Raw genomic sequence first — 16,496 nt, 5'->3', positions numbered from 1 at the left:
TGTCTTTGAATCAAAGCATGAAAGAAGCTTGTTAGAATATTATTAGAACTTTTCAGTCAGAAATATAAAATTAATAATTCATTCTTATGTATTTTTAAGATGTTTTTCCTTTTGCTTCCAAATTTTATCCTTTTTATGTTAAAATAATATATGTAAACAAATGTTTTTATTAATGTGACAAAAAATTAGTAAAAAGCTGTTTTATGACTTCTACCTTATTAAGCTGTGATACTGTAAAAAGGAAGATGAAGTTTATAGAATGATAACAGTGCATGCTGTATAACTATTACAAACATGAATTTAACTGATAAAGCACTTAATTTTAATCCTCTATAGTTAAATCATTACTCTGTCCTTCTTTGCAACAACTGAACACAGTAAATGAATACAACATAAAAAGACATTTTAAATAAATTTGTAAGTGCATAAAATAAAGTACGTACCATCATCTGCATCAGTAACATTAAACACAAAAACAGTAGATCCTAGAGGTAGATTCTCCATTAAGGATGTGCTATATGAGTTTAAGCTGAAAATAGGTGGGTTGTCATTTACATCTAGTACATTAAAATAAACCCTAATGGTAGTAAATTGTCCCCCACCATCTTCAGCTCGAACAGTGAGGATATAATATTGCTGTGCTTCATAATCTAATACTCGAGTCAAATTAAAGACTCCAGTAACTGGATTCAGGAAAAATATGCCATCTTCATCATCTTCATTCACAATATATGTAATTTCTCCATTCACACCAGAGTCATCATCTGTGGCTAAAATAGCTGCTACCAAAGAACCTATCAAAAGATAAATTAATAGTCTAAAATTAATGGGATAAAGGTATCACTAAGAGAATACATACAGACACCAACAAATTTTATTTGTACAGTAAAATATTTTAACTAGATAATCACTATGAAAATATAGTGAACACAACATTCTACAGATTTATATATTAACACTGATACCAACCTTCCCAAATATTAACAAAACATACAGCATATTAAATACTCAGTAAGTTTTATGTTACAGTGGAAATGTTCTGGAGAAATAATACTTCTTACACTATTTTCCTGCCTGGCACTGCCAATTCTTGAACATATTGGTGATTGCAGTGAACATATATGGGGACCCATTGCTAGCATCAGGAACTAGGGCTCCCCAGCAATAATGCAGACTTATGCTCAGGGAATATTAGCTCACATGGTCATTGTTATAATTAAGGCAGAAATAAATATGGTGATAATTTCATGAATGACCAGCGTAACTCATGTTAAGGAGTGAAGGGAAAAGTGCAGTGAGAAGTAGTTTATAAATATTTAATTTCTTTGTCAAATGAGTTTCCGTAACATATGTCTTATTACACAGAATCATTCCAAATGTAATTCGGAATAAAATTTCAATTTTAGATAAGAATTTCCAATAATGGAAATGAAGCATACACACACCAGAAATATGGTATTCGGTACTCAAACTCAACAATCACAACATAGTATGTTCAAAGAGGCAAGCTGACAATTCAGGATTGAGATTCTACTAACACTTACTGAGTACATGCTAATTCCTAAAACCCATGTTAGCTACAGTATATATGATAAATTAACCTTCACCTTAATTCTAACAAGAAGTATTTGTTTCCACTTTACAGAAGGTAAAATGGAAACTAAGAGTGATGCATTAATTTTCTCCAGGCTACACAGGTTCTAAGTATTAGAGCTAGTATTCACAGATTTTCATGTGCTTTTCTTTCTGCTTTGTCTACATAGCACTATAATCACATCAGACATTTTTATAATATCCATTTACTTTTAACTTTTGTAACCAATTAAAATATGTTAAAAATAGAGATGGAGTCATGTCTTGCAAATGCAATTCTGAAGCACATTGATTCAGAATAGATGCAGAGGTAGCAAAGTACAACATTTTATATGGCCAGTTTTTTAGAAGTCAGCATTTAGAAATTATATTAATACATAAAATGTCTAAATGGGCTGCAAAATATCACAGAGTATAAAGTGGAAAAACAGTATCAAAAACTCTTGTTGCCATAAAAATTAACAATTCATCCCAAATACTTTCAGAAACAGAAATATTTGTAATTGGTAATCAGATGAATTGCTAACTTCATTTGCTATCAGAATTCATTTGGGAACTGTATCTAAGAAGGTTAATTAGTAGACTAAAATACCTAGCACATATATTTTTATACCTAGTAGCATATGTTCTATGTAAAACTAGTCGCTAATTAAGAGCAGCCAAAACATAGTCCGTAATTGTAGTCAAAAGTGATCTTTGTGAAACATACCTAAGGATGTGTCCACTTACCTGGGGTTGTATCTTCAGGGATGTCAAAAGAGTACACAGGTCTGGAGAACTTGGGTGTGTGGTCATTCACATCACTGATGGTGATATTAATTCTCATATCAGAGGACTGAAGACCATCATCTGCCCGAACCAGCAAAGAATATTTGGAACGGCGTTCCCTGTCCAACCGCTTGGTCGCTATCAGATCTCCAGATTCAGGGTCAATGCGGAAACTGTCATCAGCTCCACTAATGATAGTGTAGGTGACCAGAGCATTTGCACCCTGAGAAAAAGACCCATATCTGAATTGTTAGAAGTAGAACAGTTAAGGGCACCATTCCTTATGCTGAGAATGTATTTGACAAAAGTGAGCCTTTTGGCTTTACTTTATAAGATATTAAAAGATTTCACAAGATAGCAGACCAAAGTAGTTTATCACATAATCTTTCACCACTCATCCATTAAATAAGACAGAAAATCTCAGCTGTCAGTATTAGCTATATCTATCTTTTAACTCATAAAATGTACATGTAGAAAGGAGTCAAGTTGTCACTAAAGAAAATACAAGTAACACTACTACTATTAACCACATAACCAGATTTGCTGAAGGGGTGGCTCTGTGCCAGGCACTGTGACAGCACTACGTATGCATCCTCTCACTTTAATTCACAACTTCATGAGGTGCCATTTCACAAATGAAGACACTGGGTTCCAAGATGCTAGTTAACTCACACACGGTCACATGGCAAGTGTTACAGTGGATTGCAAACCCATTTCTGACTGACTGAGTTTGTGGTCCTTCTGATTCAGCATGAGAAGGTAATTAAATGAGGCCTGTGCTAAAGGGAGAAACTTGCATTGTTTTGAGTTGATTTCTTTAGGGCAGGTAATACAGGAGAGTATATATGGAGCTGAATTGGGGTTTGTAGATTTTTTTTTTTTTTAAGGGAAGACGAAGGAAACATTTCAGTTTAAGCAAAAATGCAGAGGGAAGGAGAATGTCTGGCTTACTCACTGTTAAACATTTAGAGTGGGGAGTTTAAATGAAGAATAGAAGAAGGTCAAACTAAAATTTTAGGTTACGGGTATATTTTTAAGAATCTCAACTGCAACACAAACTGCCTTGAATTTTATGGCCAAGAAAATACCAATCATTTCTTAATTGGAAGTAATTTCTCAAAGCTCTTGATAACGTAGAAAGAACTAGAGTGGGGGCAGGCCAGAGAAGGGAGAGAGTGAGCAGAGTTTGGCCCCAAGAGGCTGGGGCTTCAGTTCCTCAAGGTGAAACTTTCTACAATCTATATTCTTGGCAGGTTCCAAGTCCATGTTCTATAAAATGAAAGCAGGAGTGATTTCTTATGCTCTTTTAGCTCTTTGAGCTTTGGTCCTCACAACTTCGAAATCTAAACTAGAAAGTTAGCAGAGGACAGAGAAAAGTTGAGAAAAACAGAACATTCTTTAAGTTTTTACTAAGTGCCCAACACTATCTAAGCACATCACTTCATGGGCACTAACTGAGGTTAAAGGTAAGGTTTCAAGAAAGAGAGATCTTAGCAAAGTCAAAGAAAGAACGAAAGAAAAAAAGAAAGAAAGAAAGAAAGAAAGGAAGGAAGGTCTAGAAGAATTAAAAGTAAAGAACCCATCTGGATTTGATGATAGAGAATTTTAACCTCATAGTATTTTAAAATATATTTTATCTATTTTTTATTTTAAAATACATTTGCTAATGTGGTATTTTAAAATATATTATATATTAAATATATTTAAACTTGACAGTCCAGTGTTGAAATTACAAGCATTTTGATTTATATATTTTTTAATTATGTATATTATAATTAAAATACTGAGTTAAATATTATACACGGCACTGGTTGAAATCTGATACTTTTGGGGTTGAATCTCTGTTCCACCACTTGTTAATCGTGTGTCATTGGGCCTTATACTTAGCCTCTATGAGCTGATATTTCTTTATCGGGGCAATCCGGACAATAACATTACCTGCCACATAGAGTTGTTGTGAAGATTAAATGAGTTCGTACACATAAAAAACCTAGAATGATCCTTCAGAAAGCATATGACAATGTTAGCTGCTATTTTTATTCTGGTTTTAATGTAATGGGTTAAGTGCATTTGATGATAGATACCTATAAATGAATACTTTAAACAGAATACAACTGAGTTGGTATATATCTCAGGAAAAACAGGTTTTCTGATTTCCTATTGTATGTAATTGTTGCATTTTGGCACTGGGGTATAATAGTGTTGGAATAATAGTGTTAGTGTTGGAATCATTGACCTCCAAAAATTACTTTTTGATTTAAATATACTTACATAAAATAAGTATGCCTTTTATGACTAGAAATTTATATATCAAAATATCCAAGCTAAGATCTCTCAAGAAAGATATTGGGGAAGAACATAAATTTAGGATGTGTAGGACCACCTAAGACTAGCATGCCAGGAGATTATGGCACCTTGGTTTCCATACTTTTCCTTCATAGATTAGGCATGTTTTATCCTTCATGGTCAAACACATAAGGGTATGATTGCTAACAGACAAAGACAAAAGCATTCTTTCAAAATGTATACTTAGTGGCATTTGCTATATTTTTGTACTGCATTCTCTGAGCCAATCTTATAATTTAGTAAAGTGAATGCCTCAAAGCACCTTTTAATTTAGTAAGGGAATAGCTGAGTTTAACACAATACCACATGTACCTTGTATATTCAGGTGTACATGGAGTAGCTAACATATTTACTGTAATGGTATAGTTTAACAAAAACATTCAATAAGAATTTTAGACTCCTAATCTGACCGCATTCTGTACTATTTATTCTGTTTCACTAAGCATTCCATTATTCTAGTAAAGCAGTCCAGGTATGAAAACAGCTACATTCAATTTTGACCTATTAAAGTGGCAAGTATTTGGAAATTAGGGGAAGGGAAAGAAGCAAAAACAAATTTAAAGCTATTACACAAATAGTTTGAAAATTTAGAGATGTCCTGTCTACAAAATAACTGTCATAATTAATGCTCCTAAAGTTATGATAATTCTTCTGAATAGAAGCAAAGGCATCAAATTATGTTGATAAAACAATCTTTTTATATTCAAAATCAGCTGATGCAGTGAATTAAAGTTCTAGTGAATGTCTGAAAATGTCTGGCCAAGAGTAATGATTTAATTAGGTCTTTTGAAAAGTCTATTTATTTAATATCCAAAATATGCAGTATCAGCAATACCACAAGAAACAAATATCGTATTTCAGCTGCAGTGTGGTGGAAATAATGCTGGTTAAAAATATTCTACTCTCCTGAGGAACCACAGAGACAAAAGCACGTGGAAGGAATTCTAAAAGTAAATAGCTATAAATTGCAAATGCGTTTTATAACCTTAAGTAGTATTTTCAAAAACAAGTATGGTACCATGAAACAAAGCTTGAGTATCCTGGCCCATTACAAGCATAATAATTCTGTTTATAAAAGGAAACAAGAGACTGACAAAGTCATGTGCTTCTGAAAGATGTGTCCCTTGATCCAGCATATGTTTCAAATGATATTTAAATTAAGTTCAACATGTACATGTTGCTTCCTAAAACTGATTCCTTTACCAAGGCATTATTCTCCAGTGCCTTACTAGAATTTCTCTAACATACTAATATTTTTATGTTTGATTTAGTAATTGAGAAAAAGAGTATAAATAATAAAGAATGTATGGATGCATAATTTACTAATAACTATAATTTATTAGTGTTTTAAATAATTCTATTAATTTTTTAAAGCCAGTCCACCGGATAGTCATGGAAAAATTTAATGCTGCCTGCAAAGTAAAAAAAAACACTTGCATTCAATATTGAGTCTTATTCAAATTAGACAAAGAAAAAAAAAAGCCATGACTTACTTAGTAAGAGAGAAAACATTTCAAATTTATGCATATATGTATGTACAAATATATATATGTATATATATATATATAGACACACACATATACATACATATATGTATGTACAAATATATATGTGTGTGTCTATATATATGTATATATATATTTGTTGTTTTTCTAAATTCAAATAAGAGGGGCACTTGGATGGCTCAGTCCATTAAACATCTGCCTCTTGACTTCAGTTCAGGTAATGATCTCAGGGTCGTGAGATCAAGTCCCACATTGACTTTGGCCTGAGTATGCAGCCGGCTTGAGATTCTCTCCTTCTCCTTCTTCCCCTCCCCCATTCCTCTTTCTTAAAAAAAAAAAAAATCAACTAAAAGGTAAAAAGCTGAAGACAGAGTACAAAATAAGATGAAGGTTTATCTAAAAGCATTAATACTAATTCATTGTAAGCTACTCAAAAAAGGAAACAGCTAATGATTCTGAATGCCATAGAAAGCTGAGGTATGCTTTCCATTGGGCATAGGGCCAAAGAAATGTTGATTCCTCACGTCCTGAGTTGAAATAGTGATCATTTAAAAGCTACTAAAATTTTTAAGAGAAAGTGTATTCAAGAAGGACAGCAACCTCATGAGCTTAATTTAAAAAAAATAATAATTCAAAAGCAGTTTTACAAAAATGTCCTCCTTTCAGTGATTTTTATGCCTTCGGGCAGTCACACTTTGTACAAATTGTCAGCATCCCTACCTCCACCTGAATTTCAAACAACCCTTCCTCCATTTCCCTGGTCTATTTCTTCCGCACAACCTTACACTTTCCTTTCCCTTTAACTCCACACCTCGTCTCATGCCAAATGCTCTTCTTGCATATCCTATATATCACCATCTTATATTTCAGTAGTTTTTTATATCAGGAAGTCTAAGTGATAACACCTGTGTGGTTACTTAGACTTACTTTAAAACTTATAAAATGAAGCTCAATAGAAATAAAACAAAGTGCACTAAAACAATGTTGATATACATACTTAGACACATAAGGATCTTTCTAGCCTTCCTCAGATCTCATTGTAAAGATAAATGTATCTCACAAGATAAACTGGGAGGCAATGCAATTATGTGCACACATACCAACACACACAAAAAAGTAGATAGAGAAACATAAACATGCAGGCAGCACTGTATTTGTAGTAACCCTTACTTGTCATGACTTAAAAAAAATCGAGAGGGATATAAAATTCTAATAGTATCAACATCATAGTATTGGCATCTCTTTCAAATATCAGTTCTGAAAAGAAGAGTATATTCCATCAGAATATATATTTAGTATAATTAAGATGATTATTGCTTCACTCTGAATAAACCACTTAAAAAGAAGGTTTATTTGTCCTATTCCTGCAGCAAGTATAACCAATGAGTCACTACAGTTAAAATTCTTTAATGTGAATTGTCTTATATCAATTGAATAGGTGCTTTATTTCCCTTTTTTTTTCTTACTGTTTTTCTTTCTTTTTTTTTTTTTTTAGATTTTTATTTATTTATTTGATAGACAGAGAGAGATCACAAGTAGGCAGAGAGGCAGGCAGAGAGAGGGGGGAAGCAGGCTCTCCGCTGAGCAGAGAGCCCGATGTGGGGCTCGATCCCAGGATCCCGAGATCATGACCTGAGCCGAAGGCAGAGGCTTAAACCACTGAGCCACCCAGGCGCCCCTGTTTTTCTTTTTTTAATTTTTTTTTCTTTTCACTTTTTGTTTCATTTTGTTTTTTGTTTTTTTCTTTTTTGGTTTTTATTTAAATTCCAGTTAGTTAACATACAGTGTAATATTAGTTTCAGGTGTACAATTTAGTGATTCAGCACTTCTATACAGTGCCCAGTGCTCATCACAAGTGTGCTCCTTAATCCCCATTACCCTATCTTACTTATTTAACATACTTATTAACATAACATACATATTTTTTATTATACTTTATTGCTATACTTATACATACTTAACATAACATACATATTAACATAACATAAAATAAATACTTATTTTATTTATTTAACATCCCACTTACTCCCTCCTCTCTGGTAACCCTCAGTTTGTTCTCTAAAGGTAAGGGTTGTTTTTTGGTTTTCCTTTCTCTCTTTCCTTTATGACCATTTGTTTTGTTTCTTCCATTCCACATATGAGTGAAATCAAAGTATTTGTCTTTCTCTGAATGACTTATTTTGCTTAGCATAATATTCTCTAGCTCTATCCATGTCATTACAAATGGCAAGACTTCATTTTTTATGGCTGAGTAATATTCTATTTCTATTTTTATATATGTGCATATATAAAATAGAGTAATAATATTCTATTATACACATAATATCTATTATACTACATAATATAGTAATATTCTACTATATATGTATGTACAGAAATACATATATATCCATATATATACACACATATATATATATACTTTTTTTTTTTTAGATTTTATTTTTATTTGTCAGAGAGAGAGAGAGGGAGAGAGAGCGAGCACAGGCAGACAGAACGGCAGGCAGAGACAGAGGGAGAAGCAGGCTCCCTGCCAAGCAAGGAGCCCGATGTGGGACTTGATCCCAGGACGCTGGGATCATGACCTGAGCCAAAGGCAGCTGTTTAACCAACTGAGACACCCAGGCGTCCCCATATATATATTCTTATATAGAATAAGCCACAACTGCTTTATGCATTCATCATATATATATGAAATATGTATATATTTCATATATAAATATGTATATATTTCATATATATGTATGTAGGTATAATAAATATTATAAATATATTTATAATATTGTATATCATATTATACATAATATAATAAATATAGTATGTAATATAAATATAATATATTCTACATATATACATATTTCATATATTCATGTATCATATATATAAATATATATATATATTTTTTCCATCTGTCAATGGATATTCATCAGTCAATGGATATTTGAGCTCTTTCCATAGTTTGGCTATTGTTGATAATGTTGCTATAAACATTGGGACACATGTGTCCCTTCAGAACAGTATTTTTGTATTCTTTTGGTAAATTCCTAGTAGAGCATTCTCAATTGTTAAAAAGGAGATTGGCCCAAAATGGAGTCCCTTGTGCTAAGCCCCATATCAACAAAACAAGATTTAAAACCTATTTAATTACAGCTTGAACTCTGAGGAATGTAACTTTTAACCAGTCAACATAGAATTATTTGGTCAATATTAGTGAGATAATCTACTCAATAGACCCTTTCTGTTCACCCTAAGAAGGTGACCTTATCTAAAAAATATATTTTGCTAATAATTTCACTTTTCTACTCACTTTTAGCTTTAAAAACCTTTCTTTTCTAGAGAATGGCAGAGCTCCTTTCTGTTGCTAGATGGGATGCTACCTGATTCATGAATTGTTGAATAAAGCCAATTTGTTAATTTACTCAGTTGAAATTGTGTTGTTTAACGGACTTGGTGGCAATGGCAAGACTAAAAAAAGACCTCTTATAGCTTCAGCGACAAGAAACACTAGTGCAGGACCCTAGGAACTCCTCTGAGTTCAGTCTTTCTAGCTATTTCTGAGGATGCTGGGTAAGTTACTCTTGGTTTGAGCACGGCTCTCTTTGTGTTGAGCTCTCAACCTAATTGCTTTTCCACTGTAAGACTTACTGAGTCAGCTTGAGCTAGGCAGAGGCTTCCATCCAGAACCTCAGTCCCTAGATCTTGGTTTAGTCTTCAATCCCCCAGTAGACTAGAATCCCTCACCCCACTCACAATCTGCAGTGCCCAATTACTGGAGTTATGGTGGTGCACACAGCCTTCTCTTGGCCAGTCTGCAATAAGATCTTCTGGTTGATGCTGGCATGTTAAGAGGCACAGTCTTGTTTTACGTAGATAAAGACTATTGCTAACAGAAATCTCGGGCCCAAAAAGCTGCACAAATTGGTGGGCATTCGTCAAACACTTAAAAGCTGTTGTGATGCTTACCACCTAAATCAAAGACCCTTGTAATAGAATAAATTGGTCATGGTATGAGTGAAACTAACAGTAGGTCACCTGCCAATCTCAAGCAAATTTCAATGCAGTGAGGTAGCCTGTGATACACTGTCCAGTCATCAACCCAGATGCATATCCCTTCTAGGTATTAGTTTGGTTCTAAAAGACCCAAAGCCTTATCTGAGAAAAAGGTAATTTTAATAAAAATGGGTTGCTTAAAATATAAAGAATTTCTGCTACCTTCCTATATACCTGGTTTTTATATGTCTAAGAATTATAGTCCTGGAAGAAATAAATATTTACAAAAATAGAAAATCTTCCTAAGCTTGTTTTGTGTCCTGAGAACTTGGTTTGGTAACAGTTGGCTTGTGGGCCCCAAAATATGGCTAAGCATAAGTGAGTCACATTCAATTAGCAGCTAGTTATGGCTGGACAGAAAAGTGGGTTAAACCTCATTTGTGGCTAGGGTTCTCCCAAACTGCTGCTAGCCTTCAAAGTAATTATAACCTAGAATTGCAGTGGCCATTATGAGGCATGTTCCAATAAGGTAAGATCATGTAAGAAGTGCTTTAAAAGCGAGGACTCTCAAATCAAAGAAACAGAATGGAATACCTATTTTAACTGGCATACAAAAAACCTCTGAAAGTCTTCAAAATTCCAAAATACCTTCAATAAAAGATGTGTTCAAAAAGCTAATGAAAAACTCAAGTTTAAAAGGCATTTAAAAACTAACAAGCAAACAAAAACATAGAGCTGATGTAAATCTTACTGCTTCCTTCTATCCTCTATTTGAGTACTCCAGTAATCCTCTATCTGAATTCCCTTTATATGACTGTAAGCAAAAAGTCTGCCAAGTTAATGGCCTTACAGACACTACACGTCGACTCTTGAAGAAGGGCTCGTTGTTGTTGGGGATCTCCCCAAATTGATGGGACTCTAAGGGATTTTCTGGTAAACTGCTGTTATTCTCAGACAACCAAGGGGAAACTAAAGTTAAAAATAATGAAAAACCTAGCCAAATTCTGGTAAATACCAGAGGTACAGATGGGATCCTGAAAAAACTGGTGGAAGCTAGCTAAGAGTGAGGATATTTGCCAGAGTCAGCTCTCCTAGATCTCTGCCTGTAGTGCCCAGTAGAAGGAGGTAAACAAAATATCTTATGCATCCTCTTTGAGGATACCTCTTCAGTCCAAGGGGTTATTCAATACTGCCAGAAATATTTACTATTTTTCCCAGTTAAAACTACAAAGTAGCTCTGTGGCCAGAAATTGGCTAAATTGCAGAGCGTAGAGGTTTTTTTGTTTTTTGTTTTTTGTTTTTTAAGCTGTCTAACCTAAGCTAAAATAAAACTATGACTCCAGAAGGAAAGAAAAACATTCTAAAGCCCTTGTAAAAGGATTTATGGGTGAATCAACCTATGATGTCATTTAAGTTGCAACCCAATTCTTTGAGGAATTGAGAGCAACTGTCTTTATCTTACAAATCTTTGCAAAACTAAAATTCCAGCTCTAGAACAGTTGAAAGTTCATCTACTCTTTTTTACCCAAGTATCCCAAAGCATCGAAGATTCCCAAGCATCTCCTTTTTATCTTAAAAAGCTTATAACTTGTATTCTTATCTGTGCGTTTGAGATGTAAATGTTAATGTATGAACTTTGGGAAGGTAATCCTTATCAGAAAAAAAAAAATGAGGGGAAGAAGGTCATTTAGAATTTGCACTAGTGGGAAATCTTGAGTATACAGAAGGTATAATGTCCCTCTTCTTTTTAAGATTTCTTCCTTTCTTTTAGAGAGGGAGGCAGAGGAGAAAGTCTGGGAGAGGAAGAGGGAAAGAATCTCAAGCAGACTCTACACGGAACATGAGGCCTGACACAGGGCTCAATCTTACAACCCTGAGATCATGACCTGAACTAAAACCAAGAGTCGGTTTCTAAACCAACTGAGCCACCCAGGTGTCTCAATGTCTCTCTTTCTAAATATTTCTGTAAGCACGGTGTGTGTGTGTGTGTGTGTGTGTGTGTATGTCTATGTCTGTGTCAATGTATATATACATATATACACATATTTATGTAAGAGTATTTATATATGTATATATATCTATGTGTTATATATATGTTATATATGTTTATATATATTATATATATTATGTACAACATAGTTTATATATATAATGTATGTTATATATAAAATATATTGTATATAATATATATTTAGTAATATATATTAAAATTAATTTTAATAATACCATCTGGCTGTAGAAACTTCTACCAACTTTACCTCCAGATGGTATTACTAAAATTAATTTGTGGAAGAGCAATATTTAATTGGCTTAAAAAATATGAACTTATATAAATTTAATATTCATAAAACTTCTCAAAAATATAATGCAAACTAACCCAAATGCTTTTTGGGTTCATGTAATTTGGGAAAATATTCAATATTAAAGCTGATTCAACTTTTTTGTCCTAATTAAAATATACATGTCGTTAGAGTTTTCAGCATAGACTATAATGCAGTCATACAACATTTATTTTACCTGGATTTATTAATCAAATAAAGTTTATGCTATCCCTGTTATAAAATTTGTCAGCAATAAAAATAACTTGTCGTTTTGAAATTTTCATAAGTAATCCAAATATAATTGTTAACAACAATAAATAAATATTAGTATATGAAGTTTTAGGTAAACTTTTTAGTTTCCTCAAATCTTTTTGGTAAACTAAAGCCTTAAAGTTTTGCTAGGCTATGTTAAGTGATGAGTCAAGTTATATCCATTGAATATCCAGATCATTTCCAAATAAAATGAAATATTGAAACATGTTATTGAACATAAGCTATGTACTTTTAGCTTCCTTTTAGAGAAACTAAAGATAGTCCATGAAAGTACATGTTTCTAGAAATTATAAAAAAATTTTATAGGTCTGCCAATCCACAGAATGCTAACATAAAAGACAGTTTACAATTGCTTACTTCTTAGCTTTTGTTAGAAATCAAAGGCTTCTAAGGGTGAAAAATTCTAATGTGTGTAACTAAAAGCACTAAGGATATTGAGGAAAATGAATTTTATGATCTGCCTAAGATCAGAATGAATTTAATTAAACAAATGAGTCCTAATATCAAAGTAACCTGGTGCAAAATCAGAATTTTGTTTTCTATCTGTTAAAAGGACAAAATTTTCTTGGTCCATTGGTCTGCTCTCACTGGAGATTATAAAAGGATTTCCTTACCTTTCAAAGTGATATACCTAAAAAACAAGAATTGTGTTTCATCAAAATAATTTCCTGTGTTGTTTTTATCAAATCTTTTATTACTGAAGCCTAGGACTCTCAATATTAAAAGAATTAAGTTTTACTCAGAACCACGAAGTCTTCTATATTTGCCTATGAAGTCTTTTTTTGTTTTTTTAAGATTTTTTTTTATTTATTTGACAGAGAGAGATCACAAGTAGGCAGAGAGGCAGGCAGAGAGAGAGGAGGAAGCAGGCTCCCTGCTGAGCAGAGAGCCCGATTCGGGACTCAATCCCAGAACCCTGAGATCATGAACTGAGCCAAAGGCAGCAGCTTAACCCACTGAGATACCCAGGCACCCTGCCTATGAAGTCTTTAATTGTCACTGTGGTTAAATAGATAACTGAATATTGTTTCATAGTGATTTATGGTCTTAAATGCCTATAGTGACTTATGATCTTAAAGCCTTTTGATATTTTTTGACAACCTTCCTAAAAAACAAATTCTAAATGAAGTTTTTTTGACTTGAATTAACTTTGATTTTAAGAGGGTCCCTGAAACATCTCAAAACATTTGGTCTTTCTCCTTATAAAAATATTAAGTCATTAAAGATAATTAAGTTTTTTTGATATTTTAAATTATGTGGAAAACATTGCCAAATAAATAATATGAAGGCATTTTTATGTTGTATAGGGATGTTATAAGTGTTCCAGAAATAGTGTAGAATTCCTGGAAATCTGATATGTTGTGGCACAATGTTTTCAGTCATAATTCCAGTTATTATCTTAAAATGATATGTAACATTTTACACACATTTCCTTGCAAATAGTAGTGAAATCTCATCAGATTTTTAACTGTGGCTATTTTTAAGTCTTTTGTCATTTATAGGCAGTTGTTTCATTCTGATATTTGGCAAAAATGTTTCATCTTCAAGAAGACTCATGCTGTGAAGTGTGTAAGCCTGGTGATTCACAGACCTGTACCCCAGGGGATAAAAATATATGTTTATAAAAAATAAAAAATTAAAAAAAAAAAAAAAAAAAGAAGACTCATGGAAAATACTCCAAAATACAGGTTTCTGATAACTTTCAAATAAAAACAAAACAAGGGATGCCTGAGTGGCTTAGTCCATTAAGCACTGCCTTTGGCTCAGGTAATGATCCCAGGTTCCTGGGATGGAGCACTGCTCCATCAGAGTCCCTGCTCAGTGGGGAACTTGCTTCTCCCTCTCCCTCTGCCTGCTGCTCCCTCCATTTGTGCTCTCTCTCTCTCTCTGTCAAACAAATAAATAATAAATAAATAAATAAATAAATATCTTTAAACAGAACAAAACAAAACTAAATGGAGTAAGAATTTCCAGAGCTAATAAAAAAAAAATGGATACAAGTAGGACAAGCATTAATTACATATGACTAACTGAACTAAGGAGGATGATTATAATTTTGTTTGACTTTTGTTTAAAACACTGCTGGTTTTTAATGTTTTGTTTTACCAGATGTAAGGAACTTTTTTTTTCTTTTCTACTTTTCTATTTCTATTTGCTATGACTTATAGAAGATTGGTAATGTATACCTTTGTAAACAAAGATAAAGCATTTGCTTTTTCTCCCTACCTGATCCCTCCAGAATTCAGAAACTATTTTTTCTGGTAATATAGTTGTTTCATGGCAATATAGTTATTTGCACAAATTCAATGAGAATCCATTCTCCTTCAAAAGGACAATTGGAAATACTGGTTATATTACCAAGACTTGATTGAAATGTCATATTTGAGAAAGATCTGTGTATATTCACATATGATCGAACAATTTTAAGGAACTAAGGTTGATTTTATGGAGCCAAAAAAGTCCCTTGGAAAAACTGACATGGAACCTTGTTTCTAAGGATTCAGCAAGGTTCTTATAACCTTAGTCAGTCACTATTTTTATTACACTTACATAAGAAATTGTAAATAATGACTTTTGTAAATAATGCAAACAAATTAGTTTTACTACAATTATCTTTTTAAAATGGGAGTAATTGTAGAAAGAATTATGTTTGTACCTTTTTAGATACTGGATCCTAAATCTGTTAATTGTCTTTGATGTTTTGTTACATACCTATACATTGGACTAGATCCTGAATTCTAGCTTTCTCTAATATCTGACCACAACTCACCGAAGTAACATTTCCAATTTTCTCTCATCCCTCTGATTCGGAATTGCTAAGAACAAAGATGTCCCTTCAATTTTCTTGGTAAAGACTGTACCATGTCCTTCTCACTACTCAGATGGCAGCCAAACTCCAGGGACTTGTGGAATAACATCTCACAGTTAGAGAAAACTCCATTTGAGATCTGTTCCTGTACAAATGCTGGAAACCTCCAAGTCAAACTGACTAGAAAGAGAAGTAGCAGACATCAAGGCAGATATCTTCTTCCTAAGGTGCCAGATCAAGACTTCACACTCTAACTAAACATAAAACCCTCTCTTCTTCTCTTTCTTACCTTTACTCTGGCATTTGCCTGGAAAGATAATGCCATCATCAGTATCTCTCACATCATTGTTAAGGGAGGGAAATTTTAAAAATTAAATCATCTGATGTGTGTTGGGCTTAGCTTTATGTGGAGGGGATACTGGTGTCAGAGAAAGTTATCCTTCTTTTCATAATTACATAACATTAATTAATTCCTTTACCTAGCAAGAAGGGAAAAAAAAAACAGGTAATGGGCTTTTTTTCACAGAAAAATCATAAACTGCAAATAATATAAATCGTTAGCCATTTAGAACACTGTGATTAAATAGCTAAATTTGAAATACAAATACAGAAGATAGTAATCTAAATTGTGCCCCAAATTTCACATTCACCATTAGTAAGAAATTTCTGTTTCCTTTTTAAAAGATATTTATTTGAGGTGGGGGGGGGGTCAGGGAGAAGTAAAAGGGAATGGAGAAAGAATCTCAAGCAGACTCTGCACTGAGCACAGAGCCCAATGTGGGGCTTTATCTTAGGACCCTGAGATCATGACCTGAGCCCAAACTGCGTGAGATGCTTAACTGACTGAGACTCCCAGGCGCCCCAAGAAATTTCTGTTTATTAACAGATTTGAAA

General features: G+C 33.2%; 1 protein-coding gene across 1 annotated transcript in view; it reads right to left on the bottom strand.

Moving 5' to 3' along the window:
- Window positions 1-16,496, bottom strand: part of FAT4 (FAT atypical cadherin 4) — a 179,044-nt gene that overhangs the window by 83,205 nt on the left and 79,343 nt on the right. Inside the window, exons 4-5 of the mRNA XM_004747947.3 lie at window positions 2,323-2,584; window positions 444-794 (exon numbers count right to left, since the gene is read on the bottom strand). Coding sequence (XP_004748004.2) covers window positions 444-794; window positions 2,323-2,584 — 613 coding nt within the window. The remainder of the gene's footprint in view (window positions 1-443; window positions 795-2,322; window positions 2,585-16,496) is intronic.

This window comes from Mustela putorius, unplaced genomic scaffold (genome assembly GCF_011764305.1).
Source record: "Mustela putorius furo isolate JIRA1106 unplaced genomic scaffold, ASM1176430v1.1 tig00000721_pilon_pilon_pilon, whole genome shotgun sequence".
NCBI lineage: Eukaryota > Metazoa > Chordata > Mammalia > Carnivora > Mustelidae > Mustela > Mustela putorius.
Note: the sequence above shows the minus strand (reverse complement) of the source record. Positions and strands in the feature narration are given on the sequence as shown.